The sequence below is a fragment of the Pteropus alecto genome, unplaced genomic scaffold, assembly GCF_000325575.1.
Source record: "Pteropus alecto unplaced genomic scaffold, ASM32557v1 scaffold35, whole genome shotgun sequence".
NCBI lineage: Eukaryota > Metazoa > Chordata > Mammalia > Chiroptera > Pteropodidae > Pteropus > Pteropus alecto.
In genome coordinates, this window is record NW_006437828.1 from 7,658,688 (window position 1) to 7,675,955 (window position 17,268).

General features: G+C 39.8%; 1 protein-coding gene across 5 annotated transcripts in view; it reads left to right on the forward strand.

Moving 5' to 3' along the window:
• Positions 1-13,237, forward strand: part of AKAP11 (A-kinase anchoring protein 11) — a 45,486-nt gene extending 32,249 nt beyond the window's left edge. For 4 of the 5 annotated variants that reach the window (XM_015591807.2, XM_025048990.1, XM_025048989.1 and 1 more), the window contains 4 exons: positions 3,069-3,152; positions 3,923-3,969; positions 6,792-6,952; positions 9,347-13,237. In XM_015591807.2, coding sequence (XP_015447293.1) covers positions 3,069-3,152; positions 3,923-3,969; positions 6,792-6,952; positions 9,347-9,487 — 433 coding nt within the window. In that variant the 3' untranslated portion in view covers positions 9,488-13,237. The remainder of the gene's footprint in view (positions 1-3,068; positions 3,153-3,922; positions 3,970-6,791; positions 6,953-9,346) is intronic. The other variant, XM_025048991.1, reaches the window with a different exon arrangement.
• Positions 13,238-17,268: the final 4,031 nt, after the last annotated feature.

Consider the following 17,268-nt stretch of genomic DNA (forward strand, 5'->3'; position numbering starts at 1 on the left):
CCGTGGGATCAGCTTCCCTGCTTCCCGGGCGGGGAGGTAGGAAGACTGTAGGAGGGGGACGAGGGAGCATACGGAGAGGAAGCGGCTTCACCTGTTGGAACCGAGTATTTGCTTGGTGCTTGGATTAACTAGTAAGTGTTAATATATTTATAAAGTATCTCTTTCGTCATAGCTTCTTAAAATATGGTATAAACCACCAATATTTCTGTAAATCTGGATCCCAAAATGGCCGTCTTTAAAACTGGTAGTGGGAGGTGGGGGTAATATCACAACTCGCCTTCTGGCCCTTTTCCATGACTTTATCTAGAATAGAATATTAACACATAAATCCTTCCTATCTGAGAAACAGGCTTCTGGAACCTCAGTGCGGTTTCTCATGGTTGCTCAGGAAATCCTGGTGCTACAGTGGAAGGACGGGGTTCGAGGCCAGCACGGCGGGGACTGCAGCCCCCGAGCAGCGCTGCGTGGAGCGCCACCTGGTTCGCTGAGGAGGGCATGGCTGCCAGGCGCCGTCCTCGGTTCTGTCCCGTCGGCGTCATTTATTAGTGATAGGGAGTGCTCGTTTGTGAATGACTCAAGACGAAGATGAAAAAATAAGCCCATTAACAGAACCGAGGACCGAAAAGACCAGATTAGGCTGAGGCTGAAATAATTATGTTCAAATAGTTATGAATTATTCGAATTCGAGCTGTGGAAGACTTGGCTTGATAGCATTTTGTCACAAAAACTCGTGTGGTTTTGATTGACCACAGGCTTAATAAGAAACGTTATGCTCCGTGGCATTAAGGTACAGGCCCAGAGGAAAAGTGAGTGGGACCCCCCAGCGTTGGCGTGCCCGCTGGGCGTAGACTTGCCAGGGCCTCACCTCCCAGAGGCGAGACTCAGCAGGGCATTGGGGGACCCCAGGCATCTGCAGGCTGGACGAGCACCGGGATGACTCTTTGCTGTAGGACCTGTTACTGTCTGGTCCAGAGATCAGGTTAAAGACTAAAGGTGTGGACAGACTTCAGTTTCGCTCTGAGTGGGAGGTCCCATAGAGAGCCACGGTTAAGACAGAAACAGTAATCCCAGATTTGTACTAGTGTCTAGGAGGGATGTTTAATTATTTGGTCAGAAAGAGAACTTGTCTGTATATGTGAATATCAGATATTTCAGCGGTTTGTGGATTTCTTAAAAGTTACGAGGTAGATTGTGGTAAGAGCGGGGCTGGCCTTGTGGAATGTTGGAGTTAATTGTTATGAGCTGTGTCAGAATCGACAGTACTCTTTGCGTGGCCCAGAGCCTCAGGCCTCGCCTACCACTGGTCTGAGGGACACCCGCCCTGGGCGTAAGAAGTAGGAAATGACACCAGAGCGACGGTGGATGCGGGACAGTGCTCGGGAAGGGGATGGACTGTGAGGCGAGGAGGCGATGCTTCGTGCTGGGTTAACGCAGGGCGACCGCACCGCCGCGCTCCTCAGGGCGGTCCTGGTTTGCTGCTGCTCTCGGGTTCTTATTGATGGTGACGCCTTTCACTTTCAGAAGTGCCCTGGTTGGATAAAAAATTATATGGTTCTCCTAGTTAGAAGTGGCATTTTATGAATAGCTGACTTCAAATCTCACCCATTTTGGCGGGTAAAACAGGAGGGGAAATGAGGTTAGATAAAGGGAGTTTGAATTTTTAGTCTTTACATTTTTTAGCTGTCATTCTTTCCAAGTTCACCTAATACTTGGATAATGGTTTTTTATTAATTGGAGGAATCATTAGAATATGGGTAAGAATTTTATATATGCTTTTGTTTAATAATCCTGTGAATAGAAGTAAGTGCAGTGTTTGAGATCATTGATTTTCTCTTTGGCTGGTGGCTCCCTGTCCACTCTGTATTTACGTGCTTTCTTAGCTTTGATTTGTCTGACAGCAGACTCATGGGCGGAACCGGTTGTCACATTAGTCTTAGAGTAGAGCTGTATATTTTCTTGAATATATGTGAAAAGATACTGTTCAGTTTTAACTTTGACTCTCTAATACGTTATAGTTTGTGACATTTCGATGGTGCTGGAGTAAACATGGATATGTAAATGACTCAGGATTGCTTGGAAACTATTTAGAACTTTTAAATAACTGTCCTTCTTTTTCGTAACGTTGTCAACCTTTACTGATGCCCATAAAAAGATTTTGTTATTTCATTTTTAGAACCAAAATTTTGATTTGTGTAAATATTAATTTTTATAATTGCCTAGCCTAACATGGGGAAATATAGCTGCTTATCACTGCAGACTAATGTGCTTACTAATTAGTATTTTTAAAAATTGCATGTTTAGGTTTTAATCTGAAAATTTGAATTTAGTTTTGTTTCTGAACACAGTTGCTTTTTGTTTTTTATTGCTTTGCTGCAATTTTAGAATATAGTTGCTTTCTTCTATTGATTGGTTAATTTAAGAAGTTATCTGTGTGGCATTTCGTGACTGGCCGAATGGACAAGCGTAATGCTCGAATAGCCTTGGTTATTCAGTATTCTGAAGAAAATGTGTATGATTGATCACCTCCTGAATTATACATAACGTATGCAACGGAAGTCATTGGCATAATAAGAGTATTTTAAAATCGAGACATTTTTTCTCAAGTTAGAGAAGGTCTGTCTAGGACTGTGTTGCCGCCCGCCTCCCTCCCCCCAGCACATCGCCGTTTACTCTAACTGAAGACCCGAGAGAGTGTCAGCCTGTGCACTTTTTAAACTTTACCCAAGCGGACGAGTCCTGGCTTTTTACAAATTATATCCCGAGACTTAACGTAGACGTTAATTTCATTGTGAAACGTCTTACTTCAGACATTCACTTGCTATCTGAAAAGTCATTCCGTTGACTTAACCTGTAAAGTGAATAGAAGTTTAGAATGATTGTCTGTCCGCTGAGGAAGAGTCTCCGAGGCTGCCAGGCACCTCCTGTGGCCGCAGCGAGGGGTTCTCTCCCCGCTCGCTGTGGCGGCGTCAGGACACCGCCGTTGTCCCTGGCAGGAGCCGTTCCACGGGACAGCCAGGGCCCTCTCCGTTCGTTCTCTAGTTCAGCACTGTTCTCTTCTTCCCTGGCAGTAATGGTAACAGCAGTAGCTGGAGCAGTCTTGCTTTAGAAGGGGATTTGTATGAGGACAGTTTCTCCTTTCCAGCATCAGACAGGTTGGTCCAGTCCAGAAACCTAAAAAACGGATGAGTCTTCCACCACTAATGCATGATGCCATATTCCTAAAAGGATGCGGGTTTCGGTGCCAGTATGTATCACGCTGCTTTCCTCCCATATTTTGACATGATTCTGCTTGATGAATTTACATCTAACGAAAAAATTCCACTGTGCTGTGATTGACATCTAACTGCAAAATGCATCACCTTTACGCATGTGTTGCTCTGCTTGCTGTTCTTCATTCTGCCAATTATTTCATTAAAAAGAGCTTGCTTCCTACAGGATTTCTGTTTTTTTTTTGTTTGTTTGTTCGTTTGTTTTTATGTAGTTTTATTTCATATATAAGAAAAGTGTAAGAAAAATGTTTTTTATGATGTTAAAAATATGTAAATGGCCTTAGCAGAAGCATTAATAATTATTTGTGGCATACTATGATATTCAAGTGCTGTGTTATTTACAACCAAATTAGTAGAATATTTTGGCTTTAAATTATTTTAAATTTTATTATGACATTACTTGGCACTCTGTGTATCATGGTCAGGCAGAGCTTCTTGGTTATTGATAACTTAGCTAGATATCATTTACAATTCAGACTTCAACATGAAATGGTGTGAGAAGCAAAGCTTCCTTTTTTATTGTCATTTCTCCCTTTTTAAATGCCACACATCATATTGTAACTCATTCTTTACCACATTTTAAGAATTGATTTTAATGCCGTTATTAACTAAAGCTTTTTTTTTTAACCGCTTCTGTTCTTTTATTCGAAAAGCGATGGGCCAGATGATAAAGATGAAGAGCATGAGGACGATGTAGAAGGTAATTGACAATTCGTTTTTCAGAATGTTTGCATGTTTTGTTTTGTTTTTGTATAAGTTTCTCTAGAAGAGTCTTTGATTTTTGTATTTGTGCATTTCATCAGTTAGGCTCTGGGTTATTATGAATCAGAATATTTACATTACCAATCAGGGTATTCTTAAGCCAACTTATTCACTGTCGGGTCCTTTGTTGAGCAGTTTATGTTATTCAGTCGCTAAATTATTGAAGTACTCATTGGTATAAAGACTGAGATACTTTAAAAGAATTATTAAATTATTTAGAGGGAAAGTTATGGTAATCTCTGTATAATTATCTTTTTCAAAATATGAAAAATCCTTACTCGTAAGATAATTTATTATCACTATGACGTATGTCATCATTTTTGCCTACCAAACCAATAACTTCTAGAATTACTGTTTAATGTCAGTCTTACATAAATCAATAAGTAAAAATAAAAAGATACCTTAAAATCAGTTCTTCCCTCCGTAATTCGAGTCTTAACTCACGCATAACACATATTTGAAGAAAATACTCAGTTCTGCCTTTAATGAATGTAGTTCTGAATATGTAAATACTAGATGCTATTGGTCACAGAGCTTGGACTGTGATACGTAATCCTTAATTCAACTGTATTAAAATGTCTGAGTGAATCTATAAACTGTACGTGTTGAAGTGGAGTTTTCATTGTCCCCTAATTATGGAAACACCAATAATGGCTTCTGTAGAGTGACACCTAAATGCATCCATACTGTTTGAGAGATTTGTTTTTGAACCAGTGATTTGTTGTTGTTGTTATCCTTTCTGTAGAAGTGGGCAAACGTAGAAAATTGCCAAAGTGAATTTCTTGACAAGTGTTGCGTAACTTCTGAGTTTCCATGTTATTCCCAGTTGTGCTTGTTGAGGAAAGTCATGTACTAATTTTTGAGCTAAAATCCTCAGACCTAGGATGGTGGTTATATGTTAGTTCTGATGCCTCTGCTAAAGTAGACGTCTTCTTCACATAGGGCTTCTAGAAGCAAGTGTTTCTCATCACATGTAAAATAGGATTGGGAGATGTTTTTTGAGTTACGGATATGCTAGGCAATATTTGCTTTATTTTTGTTAACTAAAAAAGTGTTGATTTTGTCTAGAAAAGTTTTGTACTTTTTCCCAAGTAATACCTATGAGCAAAGTTGTTCCAAAAGCTATATACGGGGTATAAATGCATGTGGTGAGTATTTTTTCTAACGAGTATTAACTTTAGTGAGGAATTACTGAGAGGAGATACAAGTTAATATCAGTGGGAAATTCATGAAAAACTTATTACTTTTGACACGAGCCAGGCTGTTCAGGATTTGTTTTGTGAGTAGGTAGAAGTCAGGAGATCAGTTATTTGTGGATATTGTCATAAACCAGCTTGCGTGGTCATCTCTCCTTATGTGGAAAATTGTAGCCAACTTTCAAATTTGTTAAAATAGAAATTGGTAAATTAAGAGAAAGCTTGAAGTAGAATTATAGAAAGATTCAAAATTACAGAAATCCTAAGGCAACAAACCTCATTTGGTTTCTTTTTTGTAGTTTTAGGATGTCAGTCCCTTCTCTTTTCACTAGTGTTTAGTAACCTCTCTAAAAAGAGGGGTCACTCTAAGGCCCGGCATCCAGGAGTCCTGAACCGAGAAGGCCAGTAGCACAGAGACGCCTTGGGGTGACAGGGTCCAACCCCGTGACCTCTACAGGACTTAGAAAACGGCCCAGAGACCATTGTGCACCAGACCCATTTTTGACTGAGAATTAGTGGGGAGAGGAGAGGGAAAAACCAGTACATTTATTTTAAGAGAATAATATGAATCAACTTTCTAAAATAGAAATTAGGGGCCTACACATGTCCCGAAAATGATGAGTAGTGGTCTAGAATGCTCTGCAAACCGTAACAGTGAATCAGGGATGGTCACCTGCTGATTTCCGTGGCGGGCACAGCCCGGCGCCGCGTCTGCCAGCGTGTCCCGCCGCCCGAAGCAGGCGTGTTCGGTCGTTAGTTGCACAGCCAACGGGGATTCATCCTATTTTGTTGAAAGGAAAACTTTCCTACACAAAGAAAGTAAACTTGAGAGCAATATTTTATTTATAATAGGGGTATACCAGAAAATTCCCTGGTCTGGCTTTTGGGGTATAAGTGGTTGCATATGCTGTTTTCCCCTAATTTTGCCTAAAGAATGAAGTGATTATGAGCATGGAGCCAGACTGCCCGTGTTCACATCCCGGCTCAGCCGTGTCCTCGCTGTAGGCCTCTGGATCCCTCTGCCCGCGAGGCCTCACCTGCAGGACGGGGATGACCAAATAACAGCTTTTCCCCGGGGGCGGGTTCGGGGTTAGGGGTCTGCGATCTAAAGAGCTTAGAGCGGTGCGCGCTGTCCCAGTCTCTGCTGCTCCTCTTCTCTCAGCTCGGACAGCTTTCCCAGCGTCCATTTAGTATGTGTATTCGAGGTTTCTATTTGTATTTCATTTGTATTCTGATCGTAATCTTGGCTTTATAGTTTTATTTTTTCTTCTTTTACTCGTGGATCGTATTTTGACACAGATGGCGGTATCGATGATCGTACGTGAATTCAGTGCCTCAAAATAGAGTTTTGTATTTGTGCTGTCAGTAGATAGCTTGGTTTTAGCATTATTTTGCCCTTTCAAAGAAATGATTAGTTGATGTGGTTTGGTTAAAAAGGGCCGTGTGTTTTCCTGTCATTCACTGAGCCTTTAGAAATGGGAAATACTTATATTTCCTTGGAAACCTGAGTATGGACAATGGACTCGGTGAGTTTCACTTCAAATTGTTTAAATTTGTACACTAGGTTTGGAGCAAGACGGAAAGACACTGCTAATAACGAATATTGACATGGAGCCGTGCACAGTAGACCCCCAGCTGAGGGTCATTCTTCAGTGGCTGGTGGCCTCTGAAGTCGAGGTCGCAGAACTTGCCTTTCATGACTCTGCAAAGAAGGAGTTTGTACGAGTAAGTGCCTGCCTTGTGGGGGACTGTGAGGAAATGTGAAACAGGACATGGTGTTCGGTGTCACATGGCTGATCGAGTGAGATGCCCATTTATAGCGGAGGCTGACAGCTGGGTCGCGCGTCAGTCTGCCACTCTAGCAGTGTGACCCTGGGCGAGTTCACCCATTCCCTGTCTGCACTGTGGGAGTGAGCATGGAATTTACTTTACAGAGGTTTGTGAGATAAAACATAATACTGTAAAGCAGTGCTTACCCTAGTACCTGGTACATTCCGTGTTCTCAGACTTAGGTGTCATTAAACATGTCACGTGTTCATAGGAAAAGACCGAGTTATTCTTTGTATTTAAACGATTAATAATGGTGCCTAGTACTCAGTATATCTCTTTCTCTGTTTATCCAGTTTCATTAGTACGACAAGCTGGCATAACCAAAAGCCAGTAGGACTTTAAACATTTAATAAGAGGCGGTGGACTACTTGAGCATTTAATAAGGTTCTAATAATAAAACATTCCGATTTGGTGCACCGATAAGATTTTTATTGAGAGCTTACTGTGTGCCAAGCACCTTGCTAGTCAAGATTTTTAGCTTACAGTCTTAAAGTTTTTGTCTCAGAATTTTCCTTATGAGAACTTTGGTTTAATCTTATTATAGGGCATAGAATAGCCCAGTGAGTAACCAGTGTTAATTGGTCAGTAATAACAAAAAAGGAGCAGTCCAGTTATTCTTGATTCCTGATTTGGAATTTACATAAGTATTGTTGGAAAAACTGTTATGTGAAAAAGACATTATGTAAAAATAGTTTTTTTGGGGGGAGTATTTTGTTTGCTTTTACTCAGACTTGGGGGTTATTTCCAGTTTAAGATTCTGTTTTGGGGCAAAAATAAGACAGAAAGGGATGCTCAGGAAATGAACCGTCAAGGAGGTAGCATGGGTAGGGTGAGTGTTAGAACCAACCTTAGGGGGGGGCGAACGTTTTCACGTTGTTTAGTCTTGAATCAGCTGAGGACTAAGGAAGGCGAAGGCCATAGGCTGAGCTGGGTGTGACAGCGCTCGCGTAAGGGGACCTTGTTCCCAGGTGGCTGCAGAAAACACTCTGCCAGGTCCTCGTGAAGCTAAACATGGCATCGTTGTGTAACCCAGCACTCCACTGCTCGGCGTATGCCCAAGGGGAGTGGAAGCGTGTGTTCATGGCAGCTTTATTCATAACAGACCAGCAGTGGAAACAGTCCCGTGTCTATTAACTGACGAATTGATAAATAAAATATGGAATATCCATGCCCTGGAGTGTGACCTGTGGGTAAAAGGGAGCGAAGTCGACACACGCCACACATGGAGGAGCCTTGAAATTCTGCTAAATGAAAGAAACCGGTCGTAACAGACCATGCATTTTATGATTTTATGGATACGAAATGGCCAAAATAGACAATCTGTAGAGACAGAAAGTAAATTAGTGATTATCTAGAGCTGAGGGGGTTGGGAGAACGGGGTGTGGTGACTCACGTGTGGGGCTTCCCTGGTGAGTGATGTTCTTCTGTCGATTGTGGTGACGAGCGCATTCCACTCGCCGAGTGTACGAAAGTGTACGAAAATGTACGTGTGCTTGAAATGCGTGGATTGTATGATATGTGAATTACGTCTCGATAAATCTATTTTTAAAAAGGCTAAGCATATTTATATTACAAAAACTTAGTTTTTGCAGAAATAGAAAAAATGAGTGAAGACATGCTCTGGTGGCGATAGATTTTATTTAAACCTTTATTTACTGTATTTTTATTGAGGTATAATTGATACGTAAGAAATATGTTAGTCTCAGGTGTACAATATGATGAGTCAATATTTGTATATACTGTATTGTGAAATGATGACCACAATATTTTTTTACTTTTTTTTTTTTTTTAAAAAAAAACAACATTAACATTTCCTAAGTTAGCCAAGTTTCCGTTGAGGCTAGAGTGTGTATTCCAAAAAAAAAACCACACTATATGTTGCGGAAGGAAAATCCACATCCTTTTATTAAGCTTGACGTTGTCTTTATTATTTTATGTTTCTAATTGAAAGTGTGGCGGATGTATTTAAGTTAAAGAATTTCCTGTCAAAATGGAAGATCTCTACGCCCACACAGAGTATCCGCTTGGTGAGGTTTATGGAGTTCTGTCTCCAGCAATCCCAAAGTGTCCTTCTGTGGAGGAGACATATTTATAAAGGGCAGGAAGGAAAAATATTTAATTTGTGTAAAGGGATGGTGGTTTATGGAGAAGACTTTGTTACAACTGGGAAACAATATTTTACTTCAAACAAACAGATTTTTAGTTTTAGCTGATGTTAAAAATAAAGATGAAAACTTTATTATAAAATTGTGTTCGGTTAATGTTTGACATAACTCCCTTTCTTCTCAGCTTTCTAAACGATTACAAGAGAAAGGATGGGCGGTGGGCGGCCTCCTGCAGGCCGTGCTTAAGTACTATGCCACGGTGGAGGAGACCCACAGCGAGGACGGACGCAAGTCGCTGTTTGACTGGCTCCTGGAAAACGCATAGGACAAGCTCCAAACCAGTATATTTTATTACCTGTTTTCGGAGACGAAGAAAGAAAGATGCGTAGGATAAAGTCTGAATAGCGAATATTGACATTTAAAGTGAATTAGGGGGAAGTCAGTGCAGCCTTTTGAGCTCATTGCGTCATCACGTGGTGTATATAGTTCATACTTTTGTAGTCTCTGTCAGATGTTATCTTCACTTATTACTCTCCACACATGTGTAGTACGTTAAGACCCTACGAAGATGTATTTGAAGGAAGGTCCAGCCATCGGGTGTCAGGGACATTGTCCGATGGCGTTCTTTTTGCATCCAAATCGTGCTGCTAGAAACTCCTCTGAGGTGGCTGAGGTTCCAGGGATAAAGAGTTAGGGTTCTTCTCCTTTGCAAACAGATGGTATCCTGTTAGTAACTAATCCAACATCAAAGAATAGCTTGAGGTAATTTTCTTCCGATAGTTTTTGTCTCATTTTGAAAGTCAATTTTTTCATAGTTACTGGTAGCTTTTTGAATGCCCCAAACTATTTAATTTCTTAGGAACATTAGTATTTTAGGTTTCTATTAATACCATAAATGATAGTTTCCCCAGCCTTTCATCAGATTACATTATTTGCTAATTTTGCCAATTGTTCTGGAATGAAAGCAAATGTGTGCGTGCGCGTGTGTGCGCGTGTGTGAGTGTGTGTGCGTGTGCATGTGCGCACGCATGTGTATGTGTGTAAAGGAGTACTTTCACCTGGCTAGTGGTTTGTGCCCTCTTTTATTTTAATGTGTTTACGTGAGAGATCCACTGTTAATGTTAAAAAGGTGCTTTAAAATAAAATGTCTATAATGATTGTGCAGTAAGAATTTTTATTTCTCTTTAATCAAAGTGCAAAACATTTAAATTTTAAAAATTTATATTGATACGGAAATGCATTTAGAGAAGCCCAATAATGATTTCCACTCTTTAAATTTTTGAAAAAACTCTCCACTTTAGCAAGGATAAGCTTTTTCTAGGAAAAAAAAAAATAGGCACCCCCCTCCCGGATAAAATCCGTTATTTTTGTAAAGTCCTCCGACACGGCCCAGCTGGGCTCTCCGTTTCCTGTTAGAAGGTGCGTGTCGACTTGAGAGGGGACTGAGCTTGTGTCTTGGTTTTGTCTGTGAGGGTGTGCATGTGTGAATTTTCGGTTTCCATCAGTAGATTTCGTCACCCAGAGTCAATCACTTCCTGTTGGGGGGCTTTGGTTTTGCTCCGTTACATATTCTTTTCTTCCTGAGCACTGACTTTTTTGGAAGCTTCACAAAGTGTGGAAGACATAGCACCTGTTGGGGGGCCAGGCATAGGGGCACTCATATTAATTCGAATTAATAATTATGGTAAGGAAATGTATTTTATAAGGAAAGAGTCAGATTTGCTTTTCAAGAAAAATACCAAGAGCTATTTAAATATTTTGAAGTTTCATTACAAGCTTTTTTTTTCCCTCAATTTAAGATAAATAGAGTAAGCCTTAAAAATAAATTTTCCTAAAATTTCTTCAAGTATTTTTAAGGGAGAAATGCAGGAAATGTATATAAGAATTGTTTATGTCTTTAGCTTCTCAGAACTTGAGATGCAGCAGCACTGGCCTGGGTTTTTAAACGTCGGGAACTGTTGTTAATTATAACATAGATAATTGATATTAAGTTTAGATCGAATTTTTACAAGTATATAACTATCGAGTTGTGTTTAGTAACTTCAGTGTATGTACGGGTTTGATTCACAGCAAAACCGAGAGCTGGATTTCTTTTAAACTAAAGTGACATTATATTCCTTTTGTAAAACTTTATGCTTGAAAATGTCTCTTTCTCTTTGGGGTCGTAATCATTTTGAGGTGAGATTTTCCTCGTGTCTTCTTTTCTTTTCGTTGCATTTTTCGGGAGCCGTGCTGGATTCAGAGTTCCCGTTTTCGGTGGCTTCATGCAGACAGGCCAGTCGCTGGCTGTCGGCGTGCCCGGGAGTGATCACGGTGGGACTCATCTGTGTCAGTTCAGTGCAGGGCGTAGAGACGAATACTATGAGTTGGTAGATGTGAAAAGAAGCGGGAGTTAAGCTTCCTTTCGTAGAGAGAAAGCATTTGTGTTTAGAGCAGTATCTTTTAATCAAGTACAGTCTAAACTTACTTTCCTTAAAGGCACTTTGTGATTTTTCTCACGGCAGTCGAGGTCTGTTTGGTTGCTCAGTCTTCAGAACAGCTCTACTCTGTCCTATTTTTACAAATCTACTTGACATATTTATATTATAACATTGTAATGTTGCCATTCTGTAGATTTTGACCCTTATGAAATATCACATCTCATTCAGAACGGTTAAAAGTTGTGATGTACATTCAGTTGAATTCTCTGTTTATCAATTTTAGAAGCATCGAAGGCTCTATGGAAAGAAAGTGAACGAGGCCTTCGAGAAGGGAGTTTCAGAACTTTATTTTACAGCGAAATGTGGCGATTCTTTCGTGTCTTTTTCCCAAGCCGAGTTTAAATTACATTTATGTTTTAGGTATTGTTAATGTTGATTTTGAAAGTATTTCCTGATTCATACAAAAGGAATGCTTTATTTATAAGTCACAGAAGAAAATTACAATGTCTCTTGGATGGTTTGGTACAATTTAATGGAATAAAACCTTTAAGTGTTCGCTCAGTGAATGTATATGGTGACATCTGTATACTTTGAAAAGTGTTCCACTTATCCTTTCAGATATTTCACGTGAGTTGATTCAATTCATAATACTTTCATTTTGCTTAAGTAAGGGTTTTATGTTGCTGGTAGGAGAATTTACTTATTAAATGCGCCATCTATGAAGTGAGAGTTTGCCCCGTGACTTTGACATCAGTGCACATTCCCCAAATGCAGATTTTAACCTTGACTCATCATCAGAGTCCAGACCCAAACGTCTCCTTCGTTAATGATTTAGCTAATATTATTCTTCCACAATTAATAGTATAAATTTCCCATCAGGGTATTGCTTTAAATTTTACATTTTTCAAAGAAAGCTTTACACCCAAATTTTCAAAAATAATGCATCTGTACCTTGAGTGTAGGGGAGATAACTTTCATTTAAAACGCTGTCCACCTGTCACCAGCACAAGAGAATTAGAGCGTCATTGAGAATTATAAAATTGTACTAAAGTTAAATACTTTTTTTTTTTTTAGCAAAAGACCCTGTACGCATTTACTCACTCAACCGTATTTCTGTTCTGCAGAGGCAGATGCAATGTTAGTCACTCTTGTCACTTTATTTATTTATTTTTTTTTACCATCCATGTACATTCCTTTCACAAGGGTGGGATTGGAGTTCTAGAAGTTCATCGTTTGTTTTTGTTGTAATGTTTGAATACTATTTAATATCAGGTTTTAATATTGCTGGATTTGCTACCTTTGTTTACTTGTGCAGTGTTAAAAGTAATTCACTTTCTTGTTTAATATACCAGATATATAGCAAAAGCAGCTTTAAATAACTGCAGCTGTTATTTGTGCGGAATTACTACATTGAGATCTCATGTAACAGTAACTTCTTTTTTGCTTTTCAGTGACTTATTATGTTTATTTACCAAGATATGAACTTCAGGATACACTAAAATTTTGTTGTAGTAGTGGTTCAAAATAAACATTTCAGAAATTACTTTTGTAATAATTTGCAGCTAATTGTTCTTTTATCTTTTATCAATTATTAAAGTCTGTGATCTTTCCTCTTCCAACTGAGAATTCTCCAATAAACTGAAGAGATGCCTGGCCTTGGTTTTCATTCTGTAGTATCTCGCTAACTACTCTGTACGGAACTAAAACAAAGGCAGACGAGTGGGACTGCTGGACAGGAGACGCATCGAACAGTCTCAGTGCTTCTGACATGGTTTTCGAGAACAAGAGATGTTAGGAATCTTTTTAATTGGACATCAGATTCTAACTACTTATTCAGGTGCCTCTGAGTGCTGACCTAAGTGACTGGAAAGGCCGTTTGCCAGTCTGTTTTGGATTTTAGTGCAAAGTAGAATCTTAACGGTTGCCTTGGTTATGAGTGTGCTACGAAATTCTGGCGTGGATCGAGCACCCTTCCCTGGAATATAGAGATCATACTCTGTCATGCCACGTAGCATCGGGCACTTAAAAGTTAGGTGCTGGCTCTTTATTACCAGTGGGGACTGACTTTGTCTTAAGTATTTTAAGCCCCAGAAATTAGGGGATGATTTTCTTGGATGGTGGTTAAACTGTTTGCGTAGGTTATATGCAGTTCCGTGTTTCAATAGTGTGTACCTTTGCACATGCGTATGTGCGCTTCTGCTCATGGATGCACACGACGTTTCAAAAAACAGCTGCAGATCTGATCACCGTAAAAACAACCAGAGAGAAAAGATGGGTTACCCGCAAAGCGACAACTGGATTAATGGCAGTCTGCTGAACAGTTACGATAGAAGCCAAACGATAAGAGAAGATCTGCAAAGTATTAGTTTAAAAAAGGTTCAGAAATTCATATTCTTCTGAATTATTTTTCAAAAGTGAACACAAGGTGATTTCTAGTAGACCGGAAGAGTTTACATTTATTTAACTTAACCTATGCTGGGAAAAAAAACACACACACACACACGCTATTGGAGTGTAACTACTTTTATAAGAAGGAAATTGAGCTCTAAGGAAATAGTGAAGAAGCAATGTTTAAGATACTAATTAAAATAGAAAGTGAAAGAGAGAGAGCGAGCACCCCAATGCTGTCCATCGTCATGTAATTCCCGTTTATGGCAAGCGCCTCACATTGGTGAGTCCAGATCTCAGCCTTGTCATCATTCCTGTTTTTCACATGAAGAAACAGCTTCAGAGAGGGTAGGCGTTCTTTACACAATGGGCACAGTGGGGATGCCCAGGCCTGCCAGCCTCCGAAGCCCAGATTCTGCCCATTACACTGTGTCACCATATTTGCAAACCAAAATACAAGAGATGACAAAGTCGCCTGTAATAACAGTAATTATTTACCTTCAGTGTATTTCCTTTCAAAAAGTGTATATTTTTTATACAATTGGGATTTCCCTTATTTCAGAAATGTTTGAAAAAAAAACCTTTGGACCTTTCAAGTTTGGTAGTCAATAAATCTTGCCAGTCTCTTGGCTGGAAATGACCCGGCCAGAACGTTTTGGTCCGACATGTAGTTGGGTTTTCCTTCCTTTCCTGTTACTGGTATCACTTTGAGCCAAAGTTGGTACAGCTGACAGTCTTTACAATGGGAGTACCTTAAATAGGTCTTTTGAGGAGGGCAATATGTAAAAAGACATTCTGGTTAGCTTCCAGAAACTAGGCAGAAGTATTTCTTATCTCAGCTGGACTCTCTGATTTTTCTCTTTTCCTTGTCTTCAGCCTTACTGTGCCCATCAGAGCTGACAGCCGTAGAAGTTATTTCATGCATGTTTTCCGTGCCCGTCTGAACATAGAAGAAAGAGTACAGAAAGAACAAATACCCTTCCCAAGCTCTAGTTCCTCTTTTTTTCTGACTGTCCAATGGCTTTCTCTTTGCCCTCTTGTCATTCCTAGTCCAGTATATATAAAACTGAGCTGTCTCGCCCCAGCAAACATGCACCTCCCACTATGTACTCTACTAGGCACCGAGAAGAACACTGTGGATGACCAGTTATCTTTGACCTCTTCTCTCCACCCCGACTTCCGCCTCCAAGAGGAAGGAGAGGTGGCAGGTGTCAGGGGGAATAGAGGGTCTTCCATTCGGGGGAAAGAAAGTGAAATGTTGAAAGGTGTTAGGAGCTGGCAATGTGGTGCGATGTAATCCCACAGTCTGCAGCCATTGGAGACATCCAGGGGAGATCCATCTTGCTCTTCAGTGATCTGAATCAGGTACGTGTATATAATCGTTGTTATTTTTTTATTGGATACAATATACTGAATCTTGCAAAAGAAAGACGGCTCAGTAATACCAGATGATAGGAGTCACCCAGGTCAGCCACATGTCGTGATTAAATAGGTAAGTTAGGGAAAACCCTGATAAATCAGCTTGTTTACTGACTTCCATTTTTGCTAGTATGGCAGATGACTAACCCATTGACAACACACACTCTGGATAAAATATTAATTTTTTTTCCTATAAATTCATTGATAGGTAGCATGAAGGCAAGGAATATACAGGCCAATAGAAAAGTAAAGTTTGGGGGTTTTGGAACCCAGTGCTTTCTTTGGACAGAAGAAAACTTTTCTGTCCAAAACTTGGGCAGTGAATCAAGGGGGAAAACATCTTCCCTGAGAACTGGCAAGCTCACTCTCATGTGAGCTTCAGCCTAAATTCAAACGATCTGGGTGGTCTAAAAATCCTCCAGCCAAGAATTTAACATTTTTCTGTTAATGCTTCTAAGAACCCGTCCGATGCAACCAAATGCAGAGCCCATGTTCATTCTAAGCTTTGATTTGTCCCAAAGAAAAAGTTCCAAGAAAAATGAGAAACTTATATTTAAAGAAACATGACCATGAACATGAACCAGCAGAAATGGCAGGGTGGAAACCAGATCAAAGACGTCATATGTTGGTATCATCAGACATAAGGTAGCTGTAGTTTTGTAAGACAAAAGGGGAAGCTTAAATATGAGCAGAGTATCTCTCAAGTTTCACCAAAATAATAACAAGAAAACTGTGAAGAAATTCGGATCCTTGTTGGCCAGAATTTAAAATAATACAGTTACTTTAAAAATAGTTTGGCAGTTCCTCAAAAAGTAAAACTGTTACCATGTCCAACAATTCCACTCCTAAGGATACTCAAGACAAGTGGAAACATTCGTCAGAGCATTATTCATTAATGGTCCTGAAGTGGAAACGAAAGACCTAAAAGTCAACCAGCTGATGAAGAGAGAAACAAAATGTGGTTTATCCATACAATGAAGTATTTAACCACGAAAAGGAATAAAGTATTGATACTTGCTACAACATGAACAAACCTTGACTATGTAAATATAACTATTAAAAATATAAGGGAATAATTAATATAAAAATTCAGGGTAGTGAATTACCTGGAGATGGGTGAAGGGAAGAGGGTGCTACAGAGGCTTCTAAGGTACCAAAAGTTCTATTTATGAGTGGTGGGTCCCTGAATGTTGGTTTATTATATTCAAGTTATATACATTCTTTATATAATATTTTAAAGGTATGCCATACTTAATGAAAAAAATCACTTAGATACAGTAGTCTCCCCTTATTTGTGGTTTGATTTTCCAAGGTTTCAGTCACCCATGGTCAACCGTGGTCCAAAAATATTAAAAGGAAAATTCTAGAAATAAATAATCTGTACGTTTTAAATTGTGTGCTGTTCTGAGCAGCGCAACAAAATCTCGCTAGTTCTGTTCCATCCCGCCTGAGACGTATCCCATCCCTCTGTCCAGAGTCCCCACACTGTCTGCTCCCTGCCCGCCAGTCACTTAGTATCCAGCCGTCTGGGCGATCAGACTGACTGTCAGGTGTCACCGTGCTTGTGTTCAAGTCACCCTTAGTTTACTTAATAATGGCCCCAAAGTGCAAGAGCGGTGATGCTGGCGATTCGGATATGCCAGAGAAAAGCCAATAAACTGCTCCCTTTTAGAGAAAAGGTGACAGTTTCTCGACCTAATAAAGCCACTGTGTCATCCCACATCTTCCCAAGAAAGAAGAGTGATTTACAGTACGGTAAGATACTTTGAGAGCAATCACATTCACATAACTTTATTACAATATATCATTATAATTGTTCTATTGTTAAACCTCTTAGTGTGCCTAATTTATAAATTAAACTTTCTCATAGGTATGTGCG